The sequence below is a fragment of the Nomia melanderi genome, chromosome 4, assembly GCF_051020985.1.
Source record: "Nomia melanderi isolate GNS246 chromosome 4, iyNomMela1, whole genome shotgun sequence".
In the NCBI taxonomy this organism is placed as follows: domain Eukaryota; kingdom Metazoa; phylum Arthropoda; class Insecta; order Hymenoptera; family Halictidae; genus Nomia; species Nomia melanderi.
Genome location: NC_135002.1, coordinates 5,836,600 through 5,856,179, shown reverse-complemented (window position 1 = coordinate 5,856,179; position 19,580 = coordinate 5,836,600). Strand labels below are relative to the sequence as shown.

Here is a 19,580-nt window from a genome sequence, read left to right as displayed (position 1 = left end):
GGCGCTCCTTTTATTTCATGTCGAGAAAAGCCGAGCAGCGCGACAGCGCTCACCTTAATCTATGTTAATACTATTTTATATATATATATTAATTTATAATAGGTAACAACGAAACACAAAATGTATTACTCGGATTATTTATATACAAAACAAGCAGCGACGCGACGTACATGCGTCTGAGAAGTCTCGTCGGATCGCGAGTGCGCCGTCAGTTGTCCGTTTGAAACGATAGCTCAAACGCGCTGGGTCTTCTCGACATGAGATCTGAAGGGCGCGCGGGACTCGAACCGTTGACACGTTGACTGCCACGAGAATTTCCAGCGTTTTGAACAGTAACGCTTAACACATTGCACACTGGCAACGAATCTCGTTTTATACGAAGAGACTTAGCTATGCAACTTCGCTGATCACCGCAGTATTTGAAAAAATATTACATTTGATTCGAGCTAATTATCCATTTGAGTTTCCCTATACATATAACGATATAAGTTAATTTTCTGAAAATTAGCCGATACATAATGTGTTAATAACAAAGGCAAATGACGTTGAAAGTGATGATCAATGATTTAGTATTCCAGTAGTCGTACTACGCTATGATCTAGCTAATCTTACTAAACATTTCGATTTCAAATCAAGTTTCTTATTGCAATTGTTCTCGAGCAAGTTGTAAGCTCCGATCATCGATGACCGCCGTGACAATCAACGTGTCAAGGAAACATCACGCGCGTCTTGTCCTTTTGCGTCGAGTGAGAGAAGTAAAGCAACAGAGACCGACGGTTTCTGGAAATATAAATATTCTTGTTTATTATCGGTTTCCACGAACAACAATGTTTCCTGTATTTTTTTTTCGTTTTCTCATTTTCGTCTCGCCGCGAAGTGAAACAGAGCTTTGCGTTCTTTTCCTCGTTCTTTTCGCCTTTTTTTTTTTGGTACGTAGAGCCTTGTTACGGCGACCCTACTGGATACGCGCGCGCGCGCGCGAACGCCACTGAAAATGGAACGTCGGGGGAACGCTCCCGAATTCTGTTCCCCCCGGTGTCGTTCGTAGGACCATCGCGACCGAGATGACACACGGTTAAGGGAAAACGAGAATTAAGGGGAGAATGAGAACAAAAGAAAATGCGAGACGGATAGAAAAGAAAAGGGGAACGTGGTTTATCCTCAGTGAACGCGTTCAATCGTTTCGTGGTCGTGTGTGGCTGTGCTCTAATCGCTAAACGAACAAACGGGTTCTCAACTTCTACATCTATACTCTGCTTACTCGGCTCGCAATGATCTCGCTCGCTCTTCAGTCGGTGTGTGGCTACCATCCCCATCCCCCAACTCCCTCCTCCTCCGCCACACTCCGCCACATTCGATCCGTCATCCAACTGCGAGCGCGTCCCCGCGAGACAAGTACACTAGTGTATCGTAATACTGACAGTAAAGAGATTACTATACGACATTAAAATTAAGCTCGCCCCACGGATCTGTCTGCGCGACACCTAAAGTACACTTACAACGCGATTAACGGCTAGCATAATGCGCACGCGCGGCATACGTGGGAACGTGTTGTTTTTTTTTTTGGTAATTATATTGAACAGAGTGTCCATCCGACCGATTCGTGTAACAATCGAAAGAAAATTCCGAGAAGATTTCAGGCATTTTCGTTCTTTCTACGACAATCGTTGTTGTTTACGTGTCGATATTTATTATCGCTTGTTTTCTTATTTTGACAACGGCGACGTGCGTTTTGCTCTGTTATATAATTACCGCGTGGCTTAACGGTAACCCATCTTAATCTATTGTTGACGCGGACGTTATCGCACGCTGGTACAATATATGTATATATATATATATATGTATATGTATATATTCGTTTATTGTATATATGTATGTATGTAATGTATGTATGTATGTATGTATTTTACATGTAGTTCGGTTGGTGGAGGCGCGAGAGAAATGTACGGTAGATTAAAACGGGCCACCTTGTATACAATTACACGTAATGATCAATCACCTTAAGTATTAGAGGCAACAGGATTATCGCTTGCGTCACACGGTTCGCGCGGGTTACACGATTCACCTTGAGTCTTTCGTAAGTCGCGTGGACGCAACTGATAACCCACCTTGTAGAAAAACGGACGCGCGTATGTACGCCGTGCATGTACTGTTCGTTCAACTTCAGATTTCAGCGAAACCGCGGGAACGTTCTGCAGTCTTCGGTGAAAGAACAAATACATCGCGTCTCCCTTGTCGATGTAAGTGCCGTTTATCGTCAGACTGCGGACATTTACGCGCCGCGCGATTACAAGGAACGTAGCGAATATCTGATAAAATTATTACGTAACCACCGATATCCCGCGATCCTCGATTCGAATCGAAGAACTGTCCCTACAACCCCTCGGCGCTTTTTAATGGACTTTCGGGAATTGACGTCCGCATAAATATCCGGAGTCCAATCGTTCTACAAGCGGAATATGAAAGAAAGACGATTATGATTAAAAACTTCACCACGCAACTGAAAAGAGCGTCGCGTAGTTTTCCTCTAATTGTAAGTTGAACCGACGATATATATAATATATATATTAATTAATATACTAATATATACATATCCCTCTATAGGCCCGTGTGACTTTGAAGTCACATCAATGCACTGGATTGAATTGATTTAATTTTCTATAGCAAAATGACGAATATCAATCAACTGAAACTTTCGTACAGTTTACGTTCAACGTCATTAACCTCGAAGTTACCGGATACATTCTTTAATAAAATCATTAAAACTATCGAATACATTAATTCGTGTTCGTACGTTGACATTAATTTTGCATAAATCTTACAATCGCGGAACGAAATTCGGCCGATAGAGGGATAGAATAATTATATAATATATATATTATATACATAAATATATGTATGTATATCAATATATCCTCCCCCTTTTGACAAGTATATACAAAAACAGTATAAAATGTTCACGTATCCGTTAAGAGTCGTGGGCGCCCGGTAAAAACACTATGAAACACGCGAGCGGCGAAAAACGCGAGGCCCAGGACTCGGGGCTCGTTAGAATGCGTCTCGGGGCGCATTACAAATAACCGGTGAACCTAAACGGTTATAAATAAAATATACGGCTAACTAAATAAATAAAGAAGCACCGATATGTATCCAATATATACAAACAGAGAATGAAAAGCCCGTGCAATCGGCGATTGCGTGACACGAGCAACGTGATACACTTTCTTCTCGTTTTGTGTGTGTGTGTGTGTGTGTGTGTGAGTGTATGTGTTTTTACTCGTTCTTTGTCTTGCTTTAATTTAAGCGTTTCTGTTCGCTGAAGTAGATCCGATCGGTATACGCTAGGGTTTCATCGATCTCGATGTAGCGCCACTACACTCGCGGACAATACCGCTCGAAAATTTAGCTACGCAAGACGGAAGACTGTTCTCGTTCGTCCGTTTCCTCTTTTCTCGAATTCTGCACGGGCGAAGCGCACCGTACGTCCCCGAACGATTCGGGGAAGATATTTTGTGCGTGACAGAGAAGAGAATCGCTGTCTCTGTCGCAAGAGAGACCTAACCGGTTGGTCACCGTCGGCAACAGTTACCGACGGTGACTTTTAAAAGTCGAACTCGCCGCGGATAAAACCCTTCTCGCTGTTATCGGCGATTCAAATCGAACGTGACTTCCATGCCAAGTTCGCAACTTTCCTCGGCCTCGCGCGTCGAGGAGCGTCAAAACAAGATAATCTAGCTTTTTCGTAAAAAAAAAGGTATTAAAATATTACGCCTTTATTACCGGGAAAAGTCGGTCGCAATTACTTGAAATTCGACGCGGAACTAACGGGAATCGTTGAGCTGAGAATACGTTTTCTTAGCGATCGAATCTCTCGTGATTCGAAAACAGTGCGTCCACCTTGAACCCATTATGCCCTGAGTTACCGTTGTTTGTTTGAAAATAAGTATGAATCGGTTGAATGAAATTTTTCAAAAAATAAGATCTGAAATTTGACTCGCGCCAGCGATTTCTCTGGAAATGGTAGTTTGAAGTGCTTTCAGGCCATAAGGGGTTAAAAGCGAACGACCGTGGCTGAAGAAAACTTTCAAGAGATTCGATACCGGAACTTCCGGCGGGTTGCATAACATTTAGCCCCGTTCTCCGGATCAAGGAATCAACGGTTATGGGGTGTTCGTGTCGAATTCTAAACGCTGCGGTGCAGCGGTTCACGGGAAAGCGTAGTCGGCGTTTTCGATCTTAAGAAACTTCGAGGAACGTCCATTGGTTTCGGCTGCGCTCGTTCCGCGTGAACATTTAACAACGGGTTATACAACGCGAACGAGCGCGGCGACTGTAATCTACTCCGAAATGTAATTCGGAAATGTAACGTTTCCGTCGAGAACGGATCAAAGCGCGACATTGCGATCTTTACCTTATACGAGTTAACGTTTCGAACACGAGGTGGCTGGAACAATGGGAAGCTTCGAAGTCGTCGAGCACGTCGGCGGAGCACGCGCGTACACTTTTGCGACTCGGAGTGGCTTTTCGCCGAAGAATTTCGGGCAACGTCTTAAAGAGATTCTAGAAACACGCTAAACGCGTCGCCATGACAGTCGCTCGTGATTCTCGAGCGGTTCCAGCGACCAGCTTTCGGTTATTCATCGCGATCTCGCGGTTTTCCCGTTCCCGGAGGGAGGGAATCACGAGGATCTCGATGGTTTTCGCGACGCGACTCGCGCGCACATCGTGAGGTGCTCGAGGAAAGGAAGAAACGGAGGAACCAAGTGATTAGTCGACGTTCCACCGATTTTCTCGCGGCTTTAAACTAGAACTTCGAGGCTCTCGCGCGATCTCGCCTTCTGCTGGCCGCATTTGCCGTTCGCTTGGACGATCATGGCGACCGACTGGCAGCCGGTCTCGTTGCTGATTGGCCGGACTGGCGGCATTGCCAACCGAAGGTGGTACCAGAATTTTCGGTTGTCCGCACCGCCAGTGGTACCACCGTCTTCGTTCCAAGTCAGGATTTTCATGCGGTCGAGGGACAGTTCGCCGGAGTCGTTGCATCCTCTGCTCGATCGTTTCGCGATCGTCGTCACGTTCGGCAGCTGCTTCGTTGCTATCACTATCGTCTGCGTGGCGAGCGATGACAGTTGCTTCAGGACAGCGCCGACGTTCGTCTCGTTCCAAACGTTGCCCAACGATGTGGGACTCAAGACTACGATCACTCTGCGGCTGGACGCTGCGTGAGGGCCGATCTCTAGGCTCCCTGAAAAGACAAACGAGCGAACGATTAGATAGTCTTTTTCAATAACTACATGGAAATTTGGTCGATTCCGTAAATCATGCAAATTCTGTGCGTCCATGTGATAAATATTCATTGATCACAGGGAACGGTGTCGTAACGACTCAACGAATCTACATATCTCGTTTATGGTGCTAGCCTTAACTTCAGGTTAGCGTTAACCCTTTGCACTCGAAAGTTTTTCAATAGAAATATTCAACATTTTCTGACCAGATGTAGGTCGTATTGTTTGAAACTAATTTAACGATAATTCATAGATGAATTGACAGAGGTGCTTTATTTAAGTATTTCACGTAGCAATGCAAACTTTAATTTAACATTAAACATTCAACTTCATAGTTTTATTGTACCGAATCATGTAGTGACTGAGAGTCACCTCTCGAGTGCAAAGGGTTAACTGTAACGTTAACTTCAGCTTACTATCTAACTAGAGTGCTTAACCCTTTGCGGAGGTTTTTAGAAATGTATAAAACCTTCAATAGAAGAAACTGGATTATCAATCGCTTAATCAATAGAAAAAAAGGAATCTGATCTCTAACTGTCGACTAATTAAATCACTTTTCAGCGACTTAGTCTTCCAAATATGAACATCTCATCTCGCCGAAACGTCGACATTCGTCAATACTCTCGAAAACTGTCCCGAATCGGTTCCTCTATCTCATTCCTCTACCGCCATTCTTTCAGCCGACAATTTCGACGGACACTTTCTACCCGAAACGACACTCTTACCCAGCGACTCGTAGTCCGAGCAAAGTTTCTCGATTGTCGGAAGGTAGTCGCGCGTGAGATCCGCGCGACACGCTTTCGTCCGGACGCCGGTTAGGCCGGGAACGAAAGACGCCGGCCGAGCGGGGAGCCAGCGCGACGGGGATTGCAACAGTTCCCCCAGGTTTCGAGGCACTATCAGAAGTTGCCGGAGCGAAATGCGCGGAGTCGGCGGGTGTCGCCTTCCTTGTACACACCTAATTCGAAACCGCGGCTGTCTGCCGGAGACAAACGAGACACTCGACGGCCGAGGGACCGGGCAACTTTCTAATTCAATTTGCCAAGTTCCCCGGCGTGATTCCGTGATCCTGAAGGATCCCTGTTATCTTCCGGTTATTTCTTCCTCGCGTGTACGCGTCCCCGACGAAGCGCGCTCGCGGGGAAATGCGATTTTCGGAGTTTCGGCCGGCCGGCCGCCGCGAGAGGCTTTTATTTTCGTCGCTCGATAGAGAAGGACGGAACACGCCTCGGGCTAATCGCGCGCGGCTGCCCGGGACAGTTGCTCCGAGGGACACGCGAGTTCCGATGCAAACGCGATTCTCGGATTCCATTGCTTATTCGGGCACTGACTAACGACTTTAACCTCTTAGGCACGACGCGCCACTGTAGTGGCTACGTCGCTATCGATATATCATAGATCATACCCAATTGTATTACTAGTTATTGAAGTAAATTGTTAAAGTTGAATTATGTGTATCATATCTTTCAGAAAAAATAGAATTTAATCGTTAAAAGCTTCATTCTAATGTACTCGCGTAGAAAACAGCCCCGTGCAAAATTCAGCCGTGCCTAAGAGGTTGAAACAACCCTGCAAACCATGTAGGTGTTGTAAATATATATGTCCGACTCCGTCGAGCATGTTTTTTATATGCTTCTTCATGGGCCGTTCAAGCGTACACTTGTTGCTTAGCACTAGACTACCGTACCAGTCAAAATGGTTTCAGTTTTCCTGTTTCGCAATCATCGATATCTTCAAAGCATTGAATATTCGAAATGATTTTGAAAATAAATAGTTTCACTTGAATACTATAACGAACGCCTGAAGAAACCAAAAATAATCTATTGTTACAATTTTTATAGGAATTGCATATTAATCGTATTAAATGCTCGGTAGTAGTGTTAGAGACATAAATTTCTACTGAGAAATTCGTCATTTCTTTGATACAGGGATACTGAAAGTATCTAGAAAAGTACGTAACAAGGAGTTGAATTTTTCTCAAGAATTCTGAAAGAAAGGAAGCATACATACAAGCAACCCTTTGCACTCGAGCGGTGACTCTCAGTCACCACTTGATTTGACACAGTAAAACTATAGAATGCGATATTTAACGTTAAACTTTCTATAATGCCTCGATACGCGAAACATTAGAATAATACAGCTTTGTTCCTCAATGTACTAGCGATTCCTCTTCGAATTAGTTCCAAAGAACATCGTCTCCGCCTCGCAAAGAAATGTTAAATATTTCCAGTAAGAAACGTCCGAGTGCAAAGGGTTAATAGGAGTAACTCCAAGTGGACAGAAAGGCGAACCAAGAAACAAAGTTCGCCAGAGGATTGAAATTCGGATCAGCGTCAAAGTATTCCACGGCTGCTCGTCCGAAGACTCGAAAACTGTACAGGACCGTCTAGTTCGCACGTACTGCAATTTGCATGTAATAACTTCGCGTCGGTTCGCCGTCGATTCTACGTGCCGATACGAGCGTCCGGTAACTACCGGACAGGGGTGTAAATTTCCGATTATCGAGTGCGCGGGCAGCCCCAGTTTTCGTGGGCGAATAGGGGCAAAAAACGGGAGGGGCGACGGAGGGAAAAAAAGGAGGAACAGAGGGAGGAGGAGGAGGAGGAGGAGGAGGAGGCCGGCAACGAAATTTATGTATAGGTTGCTTTGCATCGTCGGATTGGGGCCGGGCGGCGCGCAGCAATTTGCATTAATAAAATCGCGGTCGACAGGCGTGCGCGAGCGTGCGGTTCGCCGGGTGCCCGGCTACACGGCCCAATTTTGTACCGCCAATTAGAAGGAAATTAGTGTCTGAATATTTTTCGCCGAGCGCACGTTATCACGCCGCGCGCCTAGCCGTTGATATTCATGAGATGCTCCGCGTCCGCGAAACTAGAACGACGCTGCTCCACAAACGCCAAACATTCGGCCGCCTTCGCTCGCGCCGCGATCGCGCGCGGCGACCCATTCGCTCTCTGTTTGTCCCCGGAAGATTCTATCAGCCGCGAGCCAAGCGAGACACGAGTTAACGATTCACGCGCACCCCTCGATCCTCCCTGGAAACCGAGGATCCGAATCCGCGTTAATTGCGCGTCCCCCGACTCAACGGTGTTCCCCTCTTTCGCTCCCCCTCCCGCGGTAATGGCTTTTTCGTTAAACGTTTGAGTACCGGAGGTTTTTAGGAAAACTGAGCAATAGCGCTTTCTGAATGGGACGCGAGAAGATACAAGCGTGGTAGCGGTACTTTTATTTTGTTGTCGAGAAAAGTTGAGCGACGCGACAGCGCTTGGCTTAATCTATGTTAAGACTATTAATAGTATTATATATAATCTATATAATGTAGATTGAATGCTGAAGGAAATGCGAGGTTCGAAGCGAAGATTGTATTGTTATGAAATACTGAGATTGATAATTGTCTGGTTGGAAAGCTTCGAATGTAAATTGTAGGAATTGTAGATTTCGGAGATTTATTTTGGAGATTCTAGGTGTTAGAGATTTAAATTTCTAGAGATTCAAACGTCTAGAGATTCGAACTTTTAGAAATTCAAACTTCTAGAGATCCAAACTTCTAGAGATTCAAACGTCTAGAGATTCAAACGTCTAGAGATTCAAACGTCTAGAGATTCAAATGTCTAGAAATTCAAACTTTTAGAGATTCAAACTTTTAGAGATTCAAACGTCTAGAAATTCAAACTTCTAGAGACTCTAGCTTCTAGAGATTAACACTTCTAGGAACTCTAGCTTCTATAGATTCAAACTTCTACAGACTCTAGCTTCTAGAAATTCAAACTTTTAGAGATTCTAGCTTCTAGAGATTCAAACTTCTACAGACTCTGGCTCCTAGAGATTAAAACTTCTACAGACTCTGGCTCCTAGAGATTAAAACTTCTCGAGACTCTAGCTTCTATAGATTCAAACTTCTACAGACTCTAGCTTCTAGAGATCCAAACATCTAGAGATTCAAACTTCTAGAGATTCAAACTTCTAGAGACTCTGGCTTCTATAGATTCAAACTTCTACAAACTCTGGCTCCTAGAGATTAAAACTTCTAGAGACTCTGGCTTCTATAGATTCAAACTTCTACAAACTCTGGCTACTAGAGATTAAAACTTCTAGAGACTCTGGCTTCTATAGATTAAAACTTCTCGAGACTCTAGCTTCTATAAATTAAAACTTCTAGAAACTGTCTTCTAGAGATTCAAACTCCCAAAGGTTCAACATTTTAGATCTCCCAAATATCAACCTCCATATTCTACATTCTACAGACAGATCCACATAGAAACGATAACAGGATCACAAAGAAAACACATATAAACATAAAATATTAATATATTAATTTATAAATATATTAACATTTAAAAGGTAACAACAAAATACAATATTACTCGGATCACCTACACACAAAACAAGTAGCGACGCAACGTACAGGCGTCTGAGAAATCGAGCGTCTCGTCAGATCGCGAGTGCGTCGGTTGCCCGTATCGTTCGAACGCGCTGGATTTTTCCGACGTTAAATCCAAAGAGCGCGAAAGCGGCGGGTGGTGCACAAACGGTTAAGCAACGGTTAACCCGCGCGTACCACGCGTAGCTTTCGAACGAACTGCCGGCGTCTGTTTTTGTGAAACGCGCATATTTCCCTGTAATCACACCGATCGGTACCGCGGGACGTGATTCTATGTAGAATTCATCGGCGAACGATACTACACGCTTCCGGGCGACTCATTTCGCGTGCTATCCTGTAAATTATACGCTTTATCGCGCATTTGCGTGCTAACATACTCTTCACGGCGGAGTACGCGTACAGAATTCATACCCGAACGATACTCCGAGACTTATCTAACCTTAATTCCCGGAGAACTTTCGAAACCCCTCCGAACCGGCGCGTCGCTTTCTAGGAAGGAAACCGACTCCCCCCTTTCTCTCGTCGCTGTACGGTAAATACGCTCGCGACGAACCCGCGATTCGGCGGGCTCGAATGCATTCCACCGGCGCGAAAAGTATTCCAGCCCCCGAACAAGGGCAAACTCGACGACGCTGTCAGGCGGAGCATCCCGCGGATGGAAGCGTCCGGCTCGCGTATAATTAAAGTTGAGACTCACAGTTCTGGTTCAGGTGGGAGAGCTCGAGCGCCGTGCACTTGTATCGATGCCTGGTCTCCAGGGTTGGTATCACGATACCGATGACCAGGCTGGAGTCCTTCTCGTGGTAGCAGACCAGCGCGTCGCATTCCTTCCCGTCTGCAATTCATGTTCGTGACCATGTTGAGTACGTGGCCGCCTCGTGCCGTACACCGAGAACATGCTGTTTCGCAATCAGAAGGTGTACACCGGTGCCTCTGGCCGCTTCGTTTCCGGCTCGAGACCCGTACACGATCCGACGGCGACGGAAGTCCTTCCCGGCTGGACGTGTTCTTGGTCCACGAGCCCGTTTTTCGCGAAAACGCTCGACCAGCGAACGGAATATTTACACGCTCGCCCGCCGAGCGCGGCTTTCGTTCATGCATCACCGAACGCGCTCGGGTAAATCCTGATTCAGATTCACGAACGAGCGAAGTTCAAGTCCAGGAGCTAGAGCGTCTATGGACGATGCTTGTCTGAACTAGATCTAACCGTTTGCGGACGGAGATTCTTTGAAGTGAAACCTTTAACAGGTGAAGCTGAATTATGTATTAATCGGTTAAATAAGAGCAAAAATAGAAATTATATACTGGTCTCTTGCTGTCCGAGTAATTATATCATTTTCCAAATATGAACATCTCCCCGAAATGACATTCGTCCGCAAAAGGTTAAAGGATGGAACTGTTCATTCATAGATTCTGTACGTTCATTTCTACTTTTCTGTATTAATCATCTGTTTGACTAATAGCAGACGTAATTCTTGAAATTCAAGTTCCGGACACTCTTGTACTCGACCTACTTGTGTCCTTTACTTTTTAGACAACACGATCCACGAATGTCTCCGAAACTTCGTCCTCCTCCCTAAGTTCAATAAAAGTTTTATTACGTCTAAAGTGCTTGACACATAAGGCGACCTTAATCTCTGCGCCGGCGTCTACCTATCCGCCGCGCTCGGTGGGTCCGTCCTTCTTCCGACCGGCGAGAAAGACGAGGTACAGCGTTCCTACCACTCGCGAGCACAATTTCATTATGCAAACAATCGCGAAGCGTCGTCGTGATGCTGCCTCCTACAACCGTGAATCAAGGGGAACTGCTATTACATCAATGTTTCCATCCGCGAGAGCGCCGATCTCCTGGGGGGACCGTAATAATACAGGAGTTTTCATTTTCGCGGAAACCGGCGGGAGCTGCAGTTTCGCAAGTTCGAGGCAGGGTTTCGGGAACAGCTGGGACAATAATTGGTCGTGAAGCGTTTCGTGTCGCGGAACTTCGCGGGCTCCGTGCCGGGCAGGGCGCGGCGGGGTTCGGCCGATTACGGAGACCGGTGGAAGGCAAACAACCGGCGCGATGGAAAAAGATCCGAGATAACGGCCCGATAAGAACGGCCTCGGACCGCAAACAATCGCGGAGGCGAGGGAGCTTCCTATTTACGAAAACGAAGGCCTCCGACGGCTCGCCGGAGAAAAGAATGGAAAAAAGCGAACGAGGAGGAAAGAAGGGGAAAAAAAGGAATAAAGAGAAAATCGAACGGCGAAGGTATTTACTTCTCTGTTTGCAGGCCTTCGCTGCCGGCGGCCATGTTTACGGCCCCGGTTAAACGATACGCCGCGGTATCGCGAATTCCGTGGCGTGCACACGAGGCCCCCGAGTGAAAGTGGCCGATTGTTTATGGAACGATTCCCGCTGGTGGCACGAATAAGGAGAGTCAGTCACGAGCAAAACGAAACCGCGGTACCACCGGCCTCGATAATCCTTTCGAGAATTCTATGGGCCATTATTGCGATTTTTTCCCCGCGGGAACTGTGCCTGTCTCCTAGGAGATGGCTCCGGGGCGAGCTCCGATGTTCCCAGTCCCGTGTATCCGGCCCCTTGAATTAGAAACCCGCGGGACTCGCTCGCTGAAAGTTCGTAATTCAGAGTGACGATCCTCTTTTTACCCAGCACACTTCCAACGTGTCGTTCTGCGACCCTTTTCGCGATTCAACCGGCTGGGATCACTTTGATATCAATTGCGGACGAGGATCTGTTAAACTTTTGGAGAGCTTTTATATAAAGAAGCTGAGATGCGCTTCGAAGTGTTAAACAGAGAAAGAAACTACACGTCGGTCTCTCGTTTGAATAATCGAATCATTCATTTTCGAATTTAGGTGTCAAGGCTAAGTTACGGCGGTCGACTGCGAAAGGTTAATAATTTATTAGAGACCAAGAAGAATGTTCGTTTGCATCTATGTTTACTTTCATTGATGGTGAGTAATATTGTATTTGAATTCCACGGAATCGAGTAACATTCAGTTTCGTCGACTTCCGTTCGAGATCTTTATAAACTGTCAAGCTTCTACTTCTATTTTTTATTTATCACTATTTTCCCTTGCGATGTTTTCGCGTTATGCAACGGGTAGGCAAACAAACATATTTTTCCGTGTCCGAAATTTTACGACCGGCGCTCGGACTATTAATATGCACGATGAAACGCGTCGGCCATTGCGCGTTACACCCTCGCCGTATCTATCCTGTGTAATCATTGTAACGTGACCGGGGAACTACATCGCTGTCTTTGAATATTCTCGGTCGCTGCTGCTGACAGTGATCCCCATTCTTACTTTGTAATTTCGCGTTCCCCCCTAGCGTGCTTTTCCGTTCGCGCGAGGAACGGCGTTCGCCGAGGAAATAAATAAAGGAACATTCGCAACGGATAACGAACGCAATTTCCCTCGGCAGGCGTTACGAAATAAATTCGCGCGCGAATTACTTCTCTTATTTACGTGGCATTGCTCTTTTCGAAAACAGCAATGCCGCGCGGTATTTCTCCGGCGGACGGAGAAACACGCCGGAGAATTGCGGAGAACCGGCCGGAGATCCGAAGATAAAACTCTCGAATGTCGCGGCGTCCGGAGGAAAACAAACCGTCCGCGTTTATACGACGATGATCTAACGAATCACGCTGTCAGATTAGATAAATTGTCCCACGTTCGACGCGTGACAGGTTTAATCAGCGGCGTTATCGTTAATTTCGGGAGCACGCGCGCGATCTCCGGCGCAGATAAGAAGCATCTGTCCGGCGGCGAACCACGGAAAGCGAGAAGATGGCATTTCCTCCGCGAACACTAAGGAAAAACGAGGAGATCGCGTCGATGGCCACGAACAATGGCCGGCAAATGAAAATAAAATTCCCCGGCGAGAGTAATCGTATGCAAACGCCTTGCGATGCCTTTCCACGCCCGTAGGCGCGCGCGCGCGCGCGCGTGCGTGCACGTGTCCGCATATAAACGACGGCCCGCGACGAGCGAAAAATCTCAATAAATCTCGTTGGGATCGATCGACGCACGCACGCAGCGAACGGAATAACCCGTCCCCGAGACCTTTGATCGGCCGATTATCGATCCTCCGCGGGAGTTTTCCACGTTGCCCCCGATCGGTTTGTTCCACCCTATTTTCGGCGTCCCGCCGCGGCACGCCGGAAACGAACTAATTTCCAACTGGGAAATCGAACACGGGAATGAAAATTGCGAGCGGCCACCTCGACGGGGACCCGCGCGCCGATTGATCTCCGGTCGACGATACCCCGGCGACGGATTCTGCACGGGGTATCTTCGAAATGTTTGCCCGCGGCGCGTTCGGTCGTCGATTTTCCCAGGAATCGTGTTCGATCGTACCTCGGACGATTGGGAATTATTAAACTGGTATCGGTGCTCGCGCTTTCGATTAACAAGCTCAATCCACCGATTCCGGGACGCCATTTGCTTGGAGTTTGCTCAACCGCCATCTTTACGGGATTCCGGTAGCCACGATTGGAAAGTGGCGATTAACGTTTCTTTCTCCATTCTTCTTACATATGAAATCTATAACAGATTCTAACGACAGAATTATCACGACCGAGGATTTCATTGGTCTTTTAGACGCGAAAAGTATTTCGATAATTTCCTGCCGACAGGATGAGGCTTCTCAAGTATCTCTCACAAGCTTTCCAATTATTACGTTTCGTTCCAAATGAACGACATAATTACCCGACGAAAAAAGGGAAGAACACCGCTGAACGCTACCCAGGTTTCGGCGGTAATGACTGCTTAAAGACGGTTATTTGCTTCGCGACTCGCGTCGAATCGCAGCCTCATCCGACAATTAAAATTCTTGTTTCGAGGCGAAAGACGACGACGGACAGGAAGCGTTTTATCTCGGGCTCCTTATTCGAGGCGTTCCATGCGGATAACAATTTTGTCCATCCGTCGTTCCCATGTCTGGGCAACTGGCGCGAGGCTGGCGCGCGAGCACGGCTAACTTTCAGCCGGTTAACAAAGAGAAAACGATCTCCCGAGAAACGTTAATAGGAGACGTCGTGGCGGTGGTTCTCGGAAGCGGCGTAATCGCGGGTAATTTTCTACTTTCCGTATACGGGGGGCACACTCGCGGCGACGACGACGACGACGACGACACTGGGCATAGTACGTGTGTAACCCCCGCGGACAGAATTCTAGTCCACGGGACGGATATGTGGCTCTGTAACAGGCTACGGTTTACACGTGTACGCCGCGAGCCACACGCACCGGCCATTTATCGCCACCCGGATATGTACATCGATCCCGCCATTTTTCACGACGCTAGAATCCGTTCGGACGACTCTTCTCTTCTGGACTTTGTTTTTTTCCCTTTAATCCTTTGCGGACGAAGATTCTTTGAAATAAGGTGGAATGGGGTAAGTGCATGAACGAGTTATTATTATTATAGTATGAGAGAAATTGCAATATCGAATATGTAGTAATCTACTCAAAGTTAATACCATCCTATCCACGTAGATGTCGCCCAGTTAATAAGGGGAATCCCCGATTTATGCCAACCAGTTCGAAAGCACCGCATGTAAAGAGCACGTCTACTTACGAAATACATTATACACTACGAAACATATTTGAATGCGGTAAAAAGAATTTTATAGTAAACATATCAATAATTATGTATATATATACTCTTGCCTCGTAGCATATGATATAAGGCTTCAAATCGATTTCAATGGTCGGTTGTGCACATGCCCGATTTTCGGGGAAAGTACACAGTTGTTGGACTTCTTACAATTTTCTTGAAAAATTAAAATATACAAGTGAAACTGGCGTTTTTGTCAATGTTATTTAAAGCGTGTTAACTCAAGTATTCGCTGATTTCAATAAATGTTGAAGTATTATAAAACAAATTAAAGATATATGGGTGGAAAGTCAAACTTACTAAAAACTGGGGTGCACTTACCCCACTCCACCTTATACAAAATCTTCGGTGGATGAAGCAAAATTACGTATCAATCGAAAAGAACAATAGAGAAAGGAACTACGCGCAGATCGCTTGTAGTTTGAGTAATGAAATCATTAGTTTGCGACTCAGTCCTTCGAGGATGGAAATTTCATCCCGCCGAAATGACATTCGTCCGTGAAGGGTCGAAGTTAGACGTACAAGTAAGAATTTGACTTTGGATTATAATTGCGATCATGATTATAATTTTGTTACTAAATTTTACTAGTATCTGTTCATATGGAGATATTGCTTTTACATTCTTGTATTATTTCAATGGTAATTTAATGTTCCGATTTTTGATGTTTCTTTGGAATGGTATTGTCAGGTACACGAGCACGTGGCTGAATTTAATATTAACAATTAGCAATAGTGTATATTTCTACTCGGTACTATCAAATTCCCTCCCTTAATTGGACGTCAAGTTTCATCCAATTAAATTCGCAAAATATTAATGTAACAATTATCCGTGCGCTGCGAATGGGTAATTATAATGTCGCGTGGATTGCGGGTTCGATGCGTTCGCGCGGCGTAACAAGTAGGCTATAACGGGGGATAATAATCTCCTTGCGTCGTTCATAATCAAATAGAATCTTTAATAGCCAGAAGACCTTTTCTATTTACTTTCCGTTTCCCCTAATTAGTCTCCGTGGAAGCGTGATCCTGCATAAGCAACCGTGGACCGAATACGAGATAAGGTACTAATTTGCCATTTCTCGTCGAGCGAAGTTAAAGGTTTTAATCGCCAGGGCGTGCCCGTTTCGCAATACTTTTCAATCACTGATAAATGAGGAATCGTTAAAGCAATACTTTAATGAACGTTCGCAGAAAATGTTGCGAAGATTTCATTTCGTGCTTCGTTAAGCGAACGAAACATGCTCGCGTAGGCAGCTAATCGATTCGCGTATCGCGTTTTTCTTCTAAAACTGTAAAAACCATAGTTTCTCCGTTCCATTTAATTTCGTACGATATTCATAAACGTAAATTCCTCGTTTATCTCCCATGGAAGGTTGCTGTCATCCCCTGAACGCAAAAGCGCCACGCGATAGCAGGAGCTGTAGAAAAATGAACCATACTTCCCGATTCTTCATTTCGAATTTCGTTGCGCCGTGTAATCTTTCGCGATCGCTCGCGAAGGTGATCCTCTAATTACCCGGCGCGTAGTTTCCGCGAGCGAATCGGGGGCGGCAGTTAAATTCGCTCGTTCTAACCGGCTAGGCGAAGAAAAAAGGAAGATCGAAGGAGGAAGTCGCTGGCCGCGCGGCCCGCGGCACTTTTCCGAGCTGGATTAAACGAAGATTAAGCAAACCGGCGGCCGCGTTAATGTTTCTAAGACCCTAGGCATCTCGGATCCCTTCTTTTCCAGGAGAAAATGATTCCACAAAAATATAAGATACTTCTACGCTTGTATTTTCACTTTGATTCGTCGACTATCGTGGAGTTCGCGTTAAATTCTCTCCCGGAGGAGCCTAGACGGCGTATTCAAAATGGCCGACGATGTTGGCGCTGGCGTACGGTCTCATGGAACATTCGCGACACGGCTGACAATTCGAAGGGGGAACAAGGGGAGCGAGTTTCGAGTATCGACCGCGGCGCAGTCGAAGATCGTACATAAACCATTCAGCAAATGGGAATTCGATATGTTAATTTTCGGCTGAACGCCGCGGAACCGTTGCGCGGTCGCCATCTTTGAATATGTTGCCTCGATTTCGGTCGGAGAAACAGTTTCCCGATAGAGAAACGGCCAGCCGAATATCGGTTTTCCGAGAAATAAATGTTTAATCCGCATCCACGTTCGACCTGAATGCAAATTCGTTAATAATTATAAGCTCCCGCGATAAAATAGTCGTGGCGAGCCTCGGATGAAAGAAATGGGGCTAGTGAATCGGACGGACTTGGACGATTCCCTTAATATGCAAGGCAGCAGACGAGTAGGATTTTCAGAATAGGAAACTATGAATCGGACTGTTTGTTATTTGCATAATGAAATCGTTCGCTCGCGACTTTCGATTCTAGATATCAAAGTCTGCTGTCAGCAGTGCGGCGTTTATCTTCGTAGGATCGTGAGCATTAATTCTGTCCAAAAGTAGCTTCGTCTTTGGATGCTAGAATGGACAATTATGAATTGAACCTTTCGTTATTTACAGAATGAGATCGTTCGCTCGCGACTTCCTATTCTAGACATCAAAGTCCGACGTCAGCAGTGCGGCGTTTATCTTCGTATTGAGCATTAATTCTGTCGGAAGGGAGAGTCGTCTTTGATAATTACCGTTCTCTTCTAAGGGTGCGAATTTATCGCGACAGAGCAACACCATGGGCAACCAGCAACGCGCGTAAAAGGCGCCTGCCGAGATCAGCAGGACCAGCACCAGCACTCCGAGCATGAACGACTTTCTCCAGGAGCCGTTTTGGAGACCCAACGCGAACTGCGGCTCTGCGGACAGTGATAAAGATACGTTTTATTAGTGTTTACTCGCCTTTTGCCCCGGAAGGACTGCGCCTGGACGCTGAACAGAGCCAGCCTTTCAATGCCTATAAGATGAGTAACTTTAGTACAACGCTTTCCGAAAAGACTCGCAGAATGTTTACAAGAAGAAGACTGAAACCTTCGAAGTTTCATAAAAAGTTGACAGAAATATTGAAGGTTAAACTGCAAAACTCCATGCATTCACGAAATTCGAAAGATCAAAATTACAAGGATACGCGATACGAAATATTTAAAGTATCCAAAGTGTACCGCTTCTTGCAATATTCGTTAAGAAAACCTATTTTCGATCGTAACCTTATTTTTCGAATTATACATTTAAAAATTTGAATCTACACGAAGATCCTCAGTCTACTGATCGTTTCCATTAACACGTTGAATGCCACGGTCACCGGTGACCCCAAGCAAATCGAATTACTATAATTCACTCAATTAAACGATGATTATTCGCAAACATATCCATTGCGGTGACATTCGATGAACGTGCAACGATAATAATCCAATTCAGTCAAACGATTTAATATTCCTTTTTTTCCATTTTGTGTATTTTGCTCTACGAAATCGTGCGGCGTTCAACGTGTTAACTACCGACGGTCTATCCGCTTCGAAGGTAGCGAAGTTACTCGGAGCCTGAAAGAGCAAAAGGCGCAAGGGAGTTTTGAATGTTTCCAGCGACGCGGCACGCATGCATCCGCAGCGGAATTCCTCCGTTTTCGCGAACGCAGCCGGCGTTCCCGCGATAACCGCTCGGCGACTCCTTAACCGCCAGACAGATTAAAAGGCTTAGTTACTTTACCTTGCCGGTAAACGTGAGCGGGTAACGTGATCTCCTCGTCCACGCCGTTGCTAACTTCGCACTTGTACTCGCCGTAATCCTCCAGAGTTATGTCCTCGATCTCCAAATAACAGCCGATGATCTGATTGTTCTCCCTGAAACCGAGCCGCGTGAATCGTTAGTAGGTCGGCCGGGACAAAAATCGAGGATCCTCGTTCGCGCAATCGTTTCTTACGCGCGGCCATCGACCGTGGATCGAGATCGCGGTCCGGGATCGGTGCCGCATTTTATTCGGGATCGCGCGTCCCCCGTGGCAAAAACTGCTCGATCCTCCGCCGCGTATAAATATTATTATCGCCGCGCAATAAAACTCCGGTACTTGGACGGACGATTTATTTTCAGATGATGAGATCATTGAGCGTTCGCGAAAACACTGGGAAATAACCGTGACACCGATTGGCAGCACTTTGTTTGGAGAGGGTTCGAAAAATCGCGCCGGAAATATTCTACTTGCTATCATAATACAACGTGTTTGTCCTGTTAATTAAAATTTCAAGCGCGGGGAGGCGCGTAACGAAGTACACTGGAATATAATAACGGGAGGCTTTATCCGAACCGATGTCCGCAGATGTCGCTTTCAATTGGAGATTTAAACGAAATTCATTAGA

At 46.0% G+C, this 19,580-nt stretch overlaps 1 protein-coding gene across 1 annotated transcript in view; it reads right to left on the bottom strand.

Annotated features, from left to right (window-relative positions):
* Positions 1-123: 123 nt before the first annotated feature.
* Positions 124-19,580, bottom strand: part of LOC116435128 (interleukin-1 receptor accessory protein-like 1-B) — a 227,531-nt gene continuing 208,074 nt past the window's right edge. The window contains exons 4-7 of the mRNA XM_031994364.2: positions 18,934-19,067; positions 17,922-18,086; positions 10,364-10,501; positions 124-5,245 (exon numbers count right to left, since the gene is read on the bottom strand). Coding sequence (XP_031850224.1) covers positions 4,800-5,245; positions 10,364-10,501; positions 17,922-18,086; positions 18,934-19,067 — 883 coding nt within the window. The 3' untranslated portion in view covers positions 124-4,799. The remainder of the gene's footprint in view (positions 5,246-10,363; positions 10,502-17,921; positions 18,087-18,933; positions 19,068-19,580) is intronic.